The sequence below is a fragment of the Diadema antillarum genome, unplaced genomic scaffold (genome assembly GCF_040938485.1).
Source record: "Diadema antillarum isolate AM-2024a unplaced genomic scaffold, OU_Dant_1.0 scf00000151, whole genome shotgun sequence".
In the NCBI taxonomy this organism is placed as follows: domain Eukaryota; kingdom Metazoa; phylum Echinodermata; class Echinoidea; order Diadematoida; family Diadematidae; genus Diadema; species Diadema antillarum.
Window position 1 is genome coordinate 496948 of NW_027271040.1, and position 15355 is coordinate 512302.

The following is a 15355-nucleotide window of genomic DNA, read 5'->3' on the forward strand; positions in this document are numbered from 1 at the left end:
CTTGCCCTTGTGTTCGCACTCGCGATGTTGTGATGTGCGCTATGATAGAGTGTACGATGGGATAGAAAATCTCGAGATTATTGATTTTGCTCCAGCGTTTACACACTCGTTGCGGTGTGAATGTTATCGCTACTAATTCAGAAATGAGCACAGTGTTTCATAGGGTTTGAATCGTGATGATGCTGAAATGGCGTATTTCCTGGGATTTGGATCGCGATGCTGATTGCGTCAACTTCGCGTCTATTTGCCCCCCCCCAAAAAAAAAAAAAAAAAACACCCAAAACAAACACAATAATAATAAAAATAACACAAACTTGTGCGATTTGGATCGTGAACCTCTAATCTCGCAAAATAACGCGTTATTTCTCTTCATACTGTAAAAATTTTGAAAATTACGAAATAAAGATTTATTTCGACATTGAATGCAATTTAAACGGTATAGCAATTAGCAAGTGTGCCAAGGAAAACTACGACCTTTGTACTGACCGCAAAGACATTTAAAGGGGCTACCCTTACCCATCATATTGCACTTAGTGAGTGGTGATGTCAAACGACAGCATCATTGAGCAGCTTGTACATAAAGTCCATGTTCAATTTGGTCACGACCTCAATCTCCGTTCCTTCCAAGTCGGGGATCCACGGGGTGTTGATTTTGTTGGTGACCATTTGGCCCCGGGTGTACTTGCCTACTAGCTCCACCTTACAGACGGCGTGGGTAGACTCCTGCACGGAGCCGCGGGAAACGGCCACCACCATAGCGCATGCGTCAGCCACCATAATGGCGGGCAGCTTGTAGTACTCCTTGGAATTCAGCACATGGGCCTTGGTGATGGCATACAAGAACTGGCCCCGGAGTGACTTACACGAACTAAGATTGTGGAACCATTGCTTGAATAAAGGGTACAAAGAAAGAGAGTAAAAAAAAAATGAACCCAATTGACATTATTATGGTGAGAAGTATAAATACATAATGTTTCATTTGCCAATTAAGCGGAGTACAATGCACCCGATTAAGCGGTACCCGATAAAGCGGAGAGTACTTTGATACATTTATTTTGTTAGGTACAGGCGATTTCTTCTTCAGGTGAGCATGACTTCAAACATGATCATGATAGTGTAGCAAAGCGTGTAGAATGGTTCTGTTCGAGACTATAGCCACCTATAAGTGCAAATATTCATCAGCTAGGGTTTTTACACAGAACTGTCTCCATGAGATGAATTTCTATTAAGTCTCACTTTAAAGGGAAGTCTCAAATCACTTATAACAGTTATGTGGATCCATTAATGTAGAAAGACACCCTGAGCTAGAAAGTGTAAGGAAAATCTGACAATCCGTTTCAAAGAACTATCTCAAAATTGTGGTTAATTCCATGTAGGCCCTATTATTGTGAGCATTACCATCTCGAAATGAATGTGTGTGTATCATGGGCATGATGCCATGATGTTTACGATTTTCCTGGTGTGTAAACTCACAAAGTCAATGCTATGAGATATGCAGGTTTCCAGGGGAACCACGAGCGTAGGACACTGAGTATCTGTGAGGACAATGTGAGCTGCTTCTGGATCAGACCCAAAGTTGAATTCGGCGGTCCAGAATTCTGTTCCTCTGGCTGCGAAGACAGTGGCGATGATGACGGTTATTATATCATAACAAGGTTTTCATCATATCATTATAACTGATATAAATATGTATATACATGTACATATATATATATATATATATATATATATATATATATATATAAATGTATATATATATATGTATATACACGTGTACATATATATATATCCAATGGGTATATATCCGTCGAGAATATATGGTTTGTTGAGGGTCGAAAAGTGCTCAATGCTGTAAAGCAGAGCATATTAGGCGTACCTGTGCTTTGGTGCCTTGTCTGCTACCGGCGCACAGTGGGCCAGAGAGGTACCAAAGTGCGCCAAAAGTCACTTTGGGCACTTGGGATTTTCTAATTTTTGACATGCACTCTTGAGAGGCAATACTTTAAAGAATATATCATGAAAATATTTAAATCAGGTATGTACATTAAAGGGGTATATTTCCCACCTGAAGTAGCAAAATACAATATTTTAAGAGTTTCAAAGCAAATTGTAACCTCTTTAATAAATAAGTAATTTCAACATGTAGTTTTTGAGATATCAACCTGTAATTTCTCCCACATATTTCTCAGAGTTCATTTTACGTTACGAATGCCATAAAAATGCAAAGAAACTTAATGTTCATGAATATTCTATGCTAAATATCCTGGAAAAGAGGCTAATTATTTGTCTTTTTAATATACCCTAATGAAAAGTTTAGATTGCCACGGATTTCCAACTAAATTCTATTACCACAACATTCCCTGATGTCTCAGCTTTAAGCTGATACCGGATTTGGCTGCCACCTTTTGCCACTTTTTGTGTTAGAGCCGATTTTCCGCGACACATTACGTCCATTTTGGATCTTGCAGCCGCTTAGGAATGCTGTTATATCATACGGGGCCGCATGAGGGCGGCATTTTTTTTTATTTATTATTTTTTTCTCGCACGTTAAAGGCACAGAAACATGAATAACACTGAATAAGAGGCAAACAGAGTTATAAAATACATGTATAGGGCTAGTCCGGCACCTAAAAGACCCCTCCTCCGAAGATAAAAGAGTACATAATTGCACATAGCCAAGGCCATATAGCCATATTTTCCATAATTGTCATAGCTACTACTGTAAACATAGCTATTCCCACTGCGATACATATTGTGTGGACACCTAAATACATCGATCCTACTCTTGACATATGCAGATAGAACGTTATACACCAAAACACAGAGATTTTGTTATCATCGGTTACTCGTTGGAAGCAAAGTCTGTTGCTTTCCGGCCGCTCAGCGAAGTGTATAGGATCGCAGTTTGTGAATCCGATTGCAGGTCAATGTCAGACATTGCTCGCGTGATCCTCATCGGACAATCTTGCTTCATCGGATCATGCCCGACCTGTCTGACATTGACCTGATAGGCGACCAATACAAGTCGGATTCATCAGACTGTGATCCCATACACTTTGTGGGTTGTCGGAAGCAAAAAAAAAAAAAAAAAAAAAAAAAAAAAAACGACTGATGAGAAAAAAAAATCATTGTGGAACGTGGATGAATTAATAATTTCATATGATAGTGATTCCGATGAATTTTTCATTCAAAAAAAAAATCTTTTTATTTTAGCTTTTCCAAGTAAACTTTCATACACGGCAGACTCATTCTTAGCTGCTAAGTCATAACTTTTCATTTTCCTGATTACTGACTTCACGATTTGTTATCTTTCCATTAAAATTAGACAAAATGGTTTTTGCGCTTGTATGAATTGATATTGCATAGGCCTAAGGTTAAATATGAAGTAGAGAGATAAGAACTATATCGGAAATTGATTTTATAGCGCACATTTATGTCCTGCTAGAATAAAGTGAATAAATTCACCCAAACGTACAGCGTACATCATAAACTTATATTTTAACTAGTTTACACGGACAACAGTATCATTTTGCAGTCCGTGTGTAATATGGAACTTTCAGCATAAATTCGATTCTTTTAACGAAACCAGAATGTATATACACTTTCTATGACATGTAAGCATCGTGTATTCAATGGTAGTATAAAAGCAGTGTCAGTGAATGTGAAAAGATAAATTAATCTTTAAAGAAAAAAAAATAACAGCCTAAGATTTGCATTGCTTTCTTTGTCATTTACAGACAGATTTTTGGTAGCCAATGAAAAAACAGCATCACAGTGACGTCATATGAGTTTGAAATTATGTTCAATCAATTCTACGCCCCAAATTTTCCTTAGACACCAAATTTGGGTAAAAAGAAACCACGGCATATAATTTTGGCGCACTTTGAGCTCATTCTGGCCCACTGTGCGGCGGTTTCACGCTGTCGCGATCTTCAGGCAGACTGACAAAGTGGTGTGTTTCTGTGCTCATGTAGCGCGGTGGATCGGTTTGACGCATGGATGGTTTTTCTTTTCCGGTGTCTGCATTTGGATTTAAGTTCGGACCTTTTGTTGAGTGCTTTTTTGTTTCTGATGATGATGGCCTTCTCATCGAGGCAGAGGTTGCACATGCCACTCCTTCTTAGAGTTAAGTTTGACTTTTTTTGGATGTCCCATGTCAGTGTGAAGTTTGCGCGTTTGTCTTTCAGGCTCCAGATGTATTTTGAGAGTTGGGTTTCGTTTTTGTATTTCTCGTTCTTGATGGATTTCAAATGGTTCCTATATCTGTCCTTGAAGGTACCCCCGCCAGTCCGTAGTAGCACTTTTCCTCATTGTCATGCTTGACGGTTGCTTTATACACAAGAGCCGTTTCCATGCATCTTCCTCTCAACGGGCATTGATCTTTTTGGCGGCAGTTGCATTTGGGTTTGGGATCGGTGTCATGTGACTTGGATTTTCCGATAACTCTTTGGTTGTGGGATTTTATGACTGCATCCATGTTTTTCATGCAGCTGTAGCTCACTTTTACCGTGTTCTTATTGAATATTGGGTTCAGCTTGTGCCCTTTGGGAAAGTGTTTGTTGACGCCAGTCCGTGCTACTACGGACTGGCGGGGGTACCTTCAAGGACAGATATAGGAACCATAATTTGAAATCCATCAAGAACGAGAAATACAAAAACGAAACCCAACTCTCAAAATACATCTGGAGCCTGAAAGACAAACGCGCAAACTTCACACTGACATGGGACATCCAAAAAAAGTCAAACTTAACTCTAAGAAGGAGTGGCATGTGCAACCTCTGCCTCGATGAGAAGGCCATCATCATCAGAAACAAAAAAGCACTCAACAAAAGGTCCGAACTTAAATCCAAATGCAGACACCGGAAAAGAAAAATCATCCATGCGTCAAACCGATCCACCGCGCTACATGAGCACAGAAACACACCACTTTGTCAGTCTGCCTGAAGATCGCGACAGCGTGAAACCGCCGGTAGCAGACAAGGCACCAAAACACAGGTACGCCTATATATATATATATATATATATACAGCCGTACTCTCTAAAAAAAAATGAGTGAAAATATTCACTCTTGAATGAGTAAATACAAAAAAGAGTGAATCTAGAGTGAAATTGGAGGGAATTTCGAGTGAAAATGTTCATTTTCACTCATTATGGAGTGACCTCAGGGATCACTCGAAGATTTTCAGTGATCCCTGACGTCACTCAGATTTTTTTTGTTTTTTTGTTGGTGAGATGAGAAACTAGACTCTATGCACATTTATGAAATATGAAAAAGCATACAATTCTAAGAGGAATTCAAAGTTTCATGACAATCGATTTGAAATGGCGGAGATATTCATATCAAAGTGGTCCTGATAAAAACTGGGACCCAATGTTTATATAGGATCGGACCACTTGGTTTTTGGAGTATCTCGGCCATTTCAAAACCGATATCTATCAAATAAACCACTTATAAAATATGAAAGAGCGGACAATTCTAAGAGGGATTTAAAACTCTACCATCCCTGTAAATTGATAATGAAACCAACTTCTGATTAACTGACCTACGTGTACTCCTTTTATTCCACCCAGAGTGATTATTTGCCAGACTACTGAAGAAAAAACAAACAAACAAAAACGAAAGACGTATACCTTTAATATTCCCACCCATGATGACTAACTCCTTCAGCTTGCTTGTGAAGGTAGGGTCAAGTCTAATGGCCAGGGCCAAGTTGGTCAGTGGTCCAATGGCCACCAGTGTGATCTGTCCCGGCTTCTCATTGGCCATCCGAATCAGGGCCTGCACAGCGTGCTCTGATTGGACAAGGTCTCGGCTTGGCATGGGTCCTGGGTTGGGAATGTCACCCAATCCATCCGTTCCATGAACATGCTTGGCTTCCGTAGGGTCAGTGACGATATACCGAGTAGCTCCCCTGAACACAGGAATCTATATAGCATTTGATAATTCATTCAAAGAATTGGGGTTATCCGGTTAAAATACTGTATAAAGAATCGTGTATATATATATTTTTTTCTTTTGTCAAAGTTTGTTTTCATTTCCAGGGCATATACACTTACACGTGTCAAAAAACAACAACTTTGATATGCGTCAGTTTTCTATTACATTATAGCGTATAGGCCCTCATGGCTGACATTCCATTATGTTATGTCGCTGTTTATGAAATTTCAAAATGTTTGTGAAATCAAAAATCAATCATCACCATTCTTACCATTGTGTTCATTTGCATTATCTTCATCGAAGACGTTCGTAATCATTGTTTATCAACATTATCATTGCAATCACTTATTGTCAATTTAAGATCATCATCATAAAATTTGATGTTCGTACCAAGGAGGTTTGAAAATTTGAGAGAGTTCCAACTGGCTGTAAACATTCAAACAGCTGTCAGTTTTCTTTTGACGTACGAAGAATTCCACAGGTGCATTTTTGAATATGATGATCGGGGTTCGATGCCGCCGCCTTTCCGAGCAAAGAGATGATTCATTTGGAACGCTAACATAATGTCGGCTATATTTTGTTTGTTTTTGTACTAAAGTGAATCAAATTTCAGCTTATGATAACGCATATGAAAAAGAAAGTAACTCCTGTCCAGGATTATGTCAAAAAGTGTAAATCTGAGCCGTACGTTGTGAAAATATTTGAACTGCACTCTTACTGGAAAGTCGATTTTATCATCTTTCCGATCATTTCCGACGAATGAAACTGATATGGTATAATATTGAAGTGTAGTTCTTTATTCATTTATATATTAGAGTAGTGTAAAAACATGTAAAGTCGGGTAATTTTAATTCTTATTTCATCAATTTTTGTGGAATTTTTATTCTCACATCCCTGTGTTTGTACTTTTATGTACCTCACATGTTTCATAAGAAGGGACAGCGAAAAGTGATTACCGTCATAAAGACGTATCTTCCATTTAAGAGAGTGACGTCATAATGTAATGCCACATGAATCAATTGTCTTCCTATCTGTGAGGCAGCTCCAGTTCAGCTCATACTTCAAATATTTCTTAGTGGCGGCATCAAACATGGGATCAAAGGGAATAACGCTGTTGTTACTCCATCTCTTGAACCTCCTTGGTCGTACTCACATCGAGTTTGTTGAATTTCTCCAGCACGCGTAGGGCGTTGATGGTGACTTTGTCGACTTCGACATTCCCAGTGACACATGTGATCCCAATCAGATCGACGTTGGGTTGACCCAGCGCCATCATGATAGCTACTGCATCATCTATACCAGGGTCGCAGTCTATCACCATGGTAACTTTCTCCGCCATGACTGAAGTCCGGAGGATGGAATTCTTCCTGAATCTTTACCTTTGCCCAGACGATGAAGACCTCTCTGAAATGACAGTTTGTGAGATACCTATCATATTATAATACGCAGGAGAGATGAAAGCACGAGTATACTAGAATGGAATTTTCAATTCTGTTCGAAGTTGGCCCCAAACGTGGTCAACAACCAATCAACAAACGAAGCCACACGATGTCTACAGACGGTCCTACGATGACACCCGAATGACATACAGGCTATAATAACTGAAAGTGTGAAGTTTTATTGCGAAGTTTACCCGAACCATGGAGCTACTAACAGATCTCTGTTAGTAGCTCCATGCCCGAACTGACGCTCGAAGACCACACAATGGACGACGTCGTATCGAGATTACGATGCGAAGAAATGACCTACCGATGATATAAAACCTAGGTCTATACAAGAACTGCTTATCATGCTGTCTGAGGTGCTTCCAAAAAATGCAATGCATGCTGCCTTCTTTTTCCTAGTCTCATCATCAAATTTTATTGCCTCTCCGCTGGAACAGAACAGTGACTGATTGCGATTTTAGCTTTGGGAGTTTCACACACGTCTCTGCTCTGTAGGGTCCCCCAGAACGGACTATAGGAAAGATGCTTCGAGGTTGTCCTTTGATATGGTCCACGTTACCATGACACATATGAATCGCTTAACTCAGCTCGGACGAAAGGTATAAGGCAGAGAAGAGAAACTCATATACTTTGAGAAAAAAAAAACAAGTTTGACTTTGAAATTTCAATCTTCAAACGATTTTCCGTCCTTTGATTATGACATTTAACCGCGACAGACTTTTTCATTTTTCTTCAATGTACCCATGCTTGTAGAAAAAGTTAGTAAAATTTCAGCAAAGAGAAAAAAAAGGATTTGTCGTTTTAGAGATGAATACCTGCTTTTCAAACAGATCCAGTGGCGTCACCATATCAGAGAACTTCACTTAGGCCCTATTTAGACTTTTAGTAACTCCCACGCCGACTGGCGCACGGGGCACTATATAGCTTTCTTTATTTGAATCTAGTGGCGGTCAGATATTTTAAGTCTTCATGCATGGTTTTTAAGGCTGCCATAAGATCACAATGAATGTAATCTTCTGCCAGCTCATCCTGGGTATGCCTCTGCGTTTTCACCCTTTCGAGTTCCACCACAAAGTTGGCGTTGCAAGGCGAGATGGCAGGAGCCTTATAATTGCAGCATGACCAAACCATTAAAGACCCCCTATTGCAGATTGCACCGGATACTGGAAGTTGCTTTACCATTTCTCTGACTTCTTTCTCGATTATAAAGTCACTGTACTTGATCGGTAGAATTCTTCCGAGACACTTCGCATCGAGAACACCAATGATAATTTTTCCTTACATACGACTGTAACTTAACATCCCAAGTCTCCACCGCCGTATATTGTAACATGTCTGTTTAATCTTTGAAGGAAATGTCTTGCTTGACCAAATTTTGTTTAGCTGCCTGAATGCAGCTGAACCCATCCTGCAAATGACCTTATACGATGTCCCCTTGAACTGCCAAGGCTATACGTGAAGTATCGGAAATTGCCCTTTCCTGATGACCAACGGAAACATCACGGGGGGGGGGGGGATGGTCATTGTCATCGATGACATTAACCAGCAGCTATTGTAAGTCAGGAGCTTGTTGCAATTGCTGTTATTTAGGTTTTCCCGCCCATCAATTTCATCAGATATGCATTCGATTTAACAGTGCGATCATTCACGTTCGAGTGAATTTGAATGATCACCGAGATCAACATTCAAAAAAGTAAATACAAAATGTAGTTCATTCAATTTAATTCCGTGCATCAGCACGCGACTTCATGAGTTTCTCAAATAAACATGTAAAAAAATGCGTTCAAATTAAAAACGTACGTGCAACGCATTCAAATTCGAATCAGCATCGTCGTGAAGAAGGTTAAGGAATTAAAATTCAAGATAAGGCCAACATTATTTTACAACATAATTATGAGCAATCTTTTTTCGTTGTCATATTCTTTGTAGTTACTAATCTATCAGAATACGCAAATGCATCTTGAAATAGGACTTTTGCCTTATAATAGCTAACATACCGTATGTCAAAAAAAAAATACAACAGTACCCTCCGCAACAATAACTTGAAAAATAGCTAATCAATCCAAATATAATTTCAGTGTATGAAACTATAACTCATTACCCACATCTTATAGAAAACCCCATTCGACTTGCTTCAGTGGTCAAAGAGAAATGGGGAGTTTTGTAGAGCATGTCAGGAATCTCTTCCCTCCAAGTTCTGTCTATATTGTGTTCACACATTAATATGCAGTTCCAAGAGCATCTAAGTGCTAAACTTGGAAGAATCAGACTCGTGACATGCTTTACAACAATCCACATTTTTTTGTGACCGCTTAACCAAATTGAATGGGGTTTTCTGCAAAATAGAGCTAAGATATTATATTTTAAGACCCTGAAGTAGCAGTTAGACGGTTTAATCATATTGGGTGTTATCAATGCGAAAATCCGATTGTATTTCCTTTTTTTTTGGGGGGGGGGAACATACTGTATGGCCTATGAAAGCTCGTGTAACTCCCCTTGATTGAAACACTGTACATTATATTCCCAGTGGCGGATCCAGAGGGGGGCGCAAGCGGCGCACGCCCCCTTTAATTTTTGTTAAAAAAAGAAAAAAAAAGAAAAGAAAAAGAAATGAAACCCGGAAGTGGCACCAAAAAATATTAGTCACGCCCCCTTTACAGAATTCCTGGATCCGCCCCTGTATTCGTACACGACTTTAACGCCGCTAGAGAAGAGTATACATGAATATCTCAAATACGGACAGAATTTGTGGCAAAGCTTTTGACAACTAGCAAGACTATATCACTGGTGGGACCCTTGGGTGAAACAGGTCTACAGCTGAGCAGATTGTGGCAACTTATGATATGGACACGGGCAAGGTAGGAATGGAATCAAAATGTAAATTTGAATGTAGATATTTTTTCAGAATTTGATATAGCAATTCTCTTAATGTTACATCGATACTGTTAGGGGATGATTTTGAAGGTGGATAAGACAAGATTATACAGACAATACAATTAATAGACTAAACTGAATAAATGAAACTTTGAAATGAAAATGTAATTGAGTGCACTAATCCAATATATCACAGATAAAAAAGGAATGGACCGTAGAAACGCATGGGAAATTCTCATGTTGATTGAATTTGAAATTTCAAAGTGCGAAGTTGTACTCCTATTAATGAAATTGAAACTGGTCACTGCTGGTATCTGGGACGAAATTGAACGTCTATCCAGCTGGCGTGAAACTGAGTAAATTTCGCTCTAAATTGAATGAAATAAAATCTAAAAAGAATGATATGAAATGAAATTGAATGCTATAAGTTGAAAGTTATAAGTAAAATGAACCGTGAGAGTAGAGCAGTGGCCACAATTGCTTGAATTTGAACGCCTTTTCATTAATTCGAATGCAAATCTGATGAAATTGGGTGTGAAAACCTATATTATAGGTTTTCCCGGTCAATTTCATACTTTTGTCACTCAAATTCATTAATGTGCATTCAAATTCACGCAGCGCACGCACGAGAAAATATTCGGGCATTCAAATTCAGAATCCGAGCGACCAATTTCATTTATGGGCGCTCTATTTCGTTTTTGTGAAATCAAATTCACGATTGGGCATTCAATTTCAAAATGCGAGCACCGACTTTCCTACTCGTGCATTCAAATTCATGCGATAGTCACGTGATAGTCCCAATGAGCTTGTTTGGAGCGTTCAAATTCATTTTTAGGCGATCAAGTTCCTACTTCGTGCAATCAATTTAACGAGGAAAATGGAGTAGACTTTTATATAAGAAAGGGAAAAGGGCCAACACAGTTATCACAATATCCCACAAAAATGGTGTCAACTTGTAGAAAATTTTATCTTCTTTCATTTGATATCACAATTGTTGAAATCTGATGTTTCTATCGAATTCTATCATTTAAATAACAAATTCAGTAAATATGGCGGTCATCGTGGATGCAATCTTGGATTTGGAGGCTTTCGCAACAATTTTTTTTTAGGTAGACCAGTGGAATGTTGTTTGTTACAGCAAAAACTTGAAAATAAGCATGGTCTACTTAGTTTGTAGAGAGAGTGCAACTCACTCCTTAAGTAAGCGACTTTTTGGGGTTTGGCCCTCCGGTTAGACCCACATACTCGGCCCTAAACTAACTAAATTCCGGTCATCTTTTAAATTGAATGCAGCTGTTTGGAACATGGTTGCCTATTCACGAATTTGAATGACCGACGAGATTCCGTCGCCAGCTTGACATGAATTTGAATGCCTATTATTGAAATGCATGCTCCTCTCTTAAATTTGAATGCTCCGATAGTAAATTTGAATGCTCCGACAGTGAATTTGAATGCTCCGATGGTTAATTTGAATGCTCCGAAAGTGAATTTGATTGCTCCGACAGTGAATTCGAATGCTCCGAAAGTGAATTCGAATGACCGGATTTTGAATTTGATTGCCGATACAGTGCTGCCAGCGTGGAATGCGTGAAATTGAATGCTCGGAATAGGAACTTGAATGACAAAAGTATGAAATTGACCGGGAAAACCTATACTAGTCAAGTTGAGGTCTGATAGCTTCTTATCGCCAATCCAATCAAATTCTTTATTAGCGGCGCTGCTTGCTTCATCATCATCATCATCATCATCATCATCATCATCATCATCTGTACGGGAGTTGAGGGTGTCCTGTAGTTCTCCCGGTCGAACGCCTTCGATGCAGATGTCTCGAAGAACTAAACTTTAACTTTGTGTGCGGTGTGCGTGGATGTCGGACATAATTGAATCGCTTATCTGCCCAAAATTTGTCGAGACCATTTTGAAAATATTCAAACTTGAAGCAGTAACCAATTGTTCTGGCAAACTATTCCAAGCATTGATAGGCCTAGTACGTTTGCTGAAAAAAAAAAACCCTGCTTCTAAGATTTAGTCTAACACCCAATTATCATATATGTACCATGGCACAAAGGATTGGCTATAGGCCTATATAATACATCCTTGACGTACACCTGTTAGCACCTCGAACCTGTCGCTTTGACCATCGTCAGCTCTTATACAGCATCTTGAGCCGGCATACATCTTCTTTATGGCTTGGACCACTATGTCAGGTAGACCGGGCCATATGAGATAAGCACTTTCCAGAGACGGGCAATGTATGCTATCACAAGCCTTGCTAAAACCAATGACACTGACGCCAAAGGGCAGGAGACTTGGAACTTCTTGCAAATTTCTATGATAAGACTACGGAGGATGAGGGAAAATATATAGCATCACTTTACATCGGGGTAATTCCACTTTGCCAGAAGAGCGTACTTCTAAACTTTATACATCGCAAAATCGTCACCCTCCTCCGGAGACACACCGCAGTGAACCAGAAGAGCGTAATATCTCGACTTACAGGTTATACCAGCTCTACAGTTCTTTGATGACGGATCATTTCTTTTTGTTCTTCTTCGGTATCATTTCATGTCATTATTTGTCGCGTCTGTATGGTAGCATACATGTATTGTATGTTGACGTACGTTGTCTTTGCATCGCGTTTTCACTCTTTTCCTTCCCAAAGCACAACACTTAAGCACTTGAATAGTGTATAGTGAAGATACATTCATTTGCCCTACCATTGTAAATGTTTTCTTGTAATTTTTATGTGCATCTCAAGATAAGCTGTTTTGCCTAGCTAGAGATGACGAAGCTATGAAAAAAAAAAATGTTCCAGATACGTCCTTCTGTCTCTAACATTGTTAACATTTCAGTTTTGGGTCCTTCATTATGAAAACGACAGCATTTTTAAAGACAGGTTATCTTCGTAAAAGTGACAAAATTTCGATTTCCGTTATTTTGCCCTATATTACAGCCAATGTATTAATTGAATTCGGCTGTCTTCGCCGACGCCGTGGTCCCATCAAAACTCGATGCTACAATACTGCGATACGATGCTACATGGCGGCATTATACGAGGGCTCTACGCGTTTGGCCGTGTTGCCTTCCCAACAATCGGCAGCTTCTTGTTTCATTCGTGCGGCGAAAACTGCCCGATGATATCTTACATATAGACTGTCTGAATGTGAAGTTAGAAAAAGATCTGGCTATATTGGTTTTCAAACTACTACACAAACTTGTTCCTAGGGAGATTTCTGCTAAATTAACAACAAAATTGTCACATTACCAACTGAGAAATAACGTATCCAAAGTTTCCCTCCCAAAGCCAAACACAAATTTCAAGAGAAACAGCGCATTGTATGTAGCGTCAAAAGTTTATAACGGCCTCCCGATTAATCTCAGATGTGAAACCCAGTTGAATAGATTTGTGTCAAACATTAATTGCACCATTTTCCAAACTCCGTTTTAATATGGTAATTTGCAGATTTGTATGATTTTTTTTTGTCTAGATTACTTTTTCCCTTTGTTTTTCGTATCTACATTTTTTCCCTTATCAAACTTTGTTACTGTATTTTTGTTTTGTCAATGTTTCTTGTCGTGTTTGTGAATGCAATTTCTGTTTTGTATTTTACTTTTGTTGTTTTATACCATGTATGTTGATATATACGGACTCACTGAAAAACAGCCCTGAGGCTGATAGTGGGTTTTTTTTAAACCGTATTGAAATAAATAAAACAAACAAACAAACAAACAAACACATGGTATTAAAGGCGAAGGTGACACGATTTGTAGGAAGGACAAAATGGACACGAGGATTCAGTAAACTTTCGCAAGGTCTTCGGGCATAATTATCTTTTTTTTTTTTTTTTTTTTTTTTTTTTTTTGCCTGCCAAAGATTTTGCCATAACCGCTCACAAATTTGCTGCCGCAGCCTGAGAAACTCCCCTGGCTCAGATCAGTTCAGTTTCATTTTTTTTTTCATCCAACAAAGAGTAAAACAAAATACAAAGCATTATTCACACCATCACATTGTTTGATCAGTTTGAAAAAAAGTACATAATGCATAACGCAATGTGAATCATAAAGTATAGTGAGATATGATATGTTCAACTGTGTAATTATGCAGAATAATTAAGAACATCACTGCACACTTGGAATAGTTGACGGAAAAGAAAGTATGAAAAAAGAGTGGTCCACTAAAAAGCAAGGCTTAGAACAAGTGGATCACCCAAAACTAATACATGTATATCACTAATATTATCATAAACAAAAAACAAAACAAGTTCAGAATAGCTGCAGGCACTATTCGCTGAGTAGTGGTTGCTCCCCAACAAAAGAATGATGGAGAAGAATAAATACCAAACAGTAGTAAATACAAAGTAAATACAGAAATATGCGCATGCGATTGTTGGTGATCATGCGATGGCTTAAGAAAAAGATGCCCTCACGAATAGTGATATTGCTTACGATCAGAGCAGAATTTGAACAAGAGTTGAATTAGAAAAAGAGTCTGATAAAAGACGAGAATTTAAGAATCATAATTATAGTCCTTCTACTTTTGATCATTATCAGAACCATGAAAACTGTTGACAACATTGCACTTATATGACATATACTTGCACCTGCTTATTGTACGACAGAGGGGTGCATGATGTAGAAAATTCATAATACTACTGTAAAGGCTCCTCGAATAATGCGTTTCTAGATATTTTTATTTTTTACAGGAGTAATGAGCATTCACTATATTCCCTGCAAGTAAACCATCTGCAAGAACCTTGCATTGTTGGTAATGCGGTACTTTTAGGCAATCATTCTATAGTCATGATAGTTAGCAACATTTTAGCTCCCTCTTCCCGACATAAAAATGACCTTATATAGAATATTATTTCCAATAGTAGAATATAGGCCTACAGAGTTCTATAGTTTTTTGTGGGTATACTGCACCTCGAAATGGAGGACGTGTCCGACTATGGATACGAGACGCCAAATCTCCCCTTTTCAAGCAGCTGAAGACACACTTCGACGTATCCGATACACGATGGTAACTGAAGATGACGGGGAAAAACTTTGAACTGAACATTTTATCAAGTTACTTGAATCTCTATGTAGGTCTATATCT

At 38.7% G+C, this 15355-nt stretch overlaps 1 protein-coding gene across 1 annotated transcript; it reads right to left on the minus strand.

Moving 5' to 3' along the window:
• Positions 1–546: 546 nt before the first annotated feature.
• On the minus strand, positions 547–7280 carry LOC139721856 (inosine-uridine preferring nucleoside hydrolase-like). The gene is made up of 4 exons (XM_071633174.1): positions 7092–7280; positions 5632–5926; positions 1474–1610; positions 547–888 (listed from the first exon to the last, which is right to left on the minus strand). The coding sequence occupies exons 1-4, from the start codon at positions 7275–7277 to the stop codon at positions 547–549; spliced, it is 960 nt and encodes a 319-aa protein (XP_071489275.1). The 5' UTR covers positions 7278–7280.
• Positions 7281–15355: the final 8075 nt, after the last annotated feature.

Bases quoted from the DNA above. Each gene is read 5' to 3' on its own strand.
- LOC139721856 (XM_071633174.1), bottom strand. From the start codon at position 7,277: ATGGCGGAGAAAGTTACCATGGTGATAGACTGCGACCCTGGTATAGAT. The intron at 1,611-5,631 runs GTATACGTCTTT...CTGTCTTCGCAG, and splicing joins CATGGGTGGGAATATTAAAG to CCAGAGGAACAGAATTCTGG. The intron at 889-1,473 runs GTGAGTTTACAC...CCTTTATTCAAG, and splicing joins TATCTCATAGCATTGACTTT to CAATGGTTCCACAATCTTAG.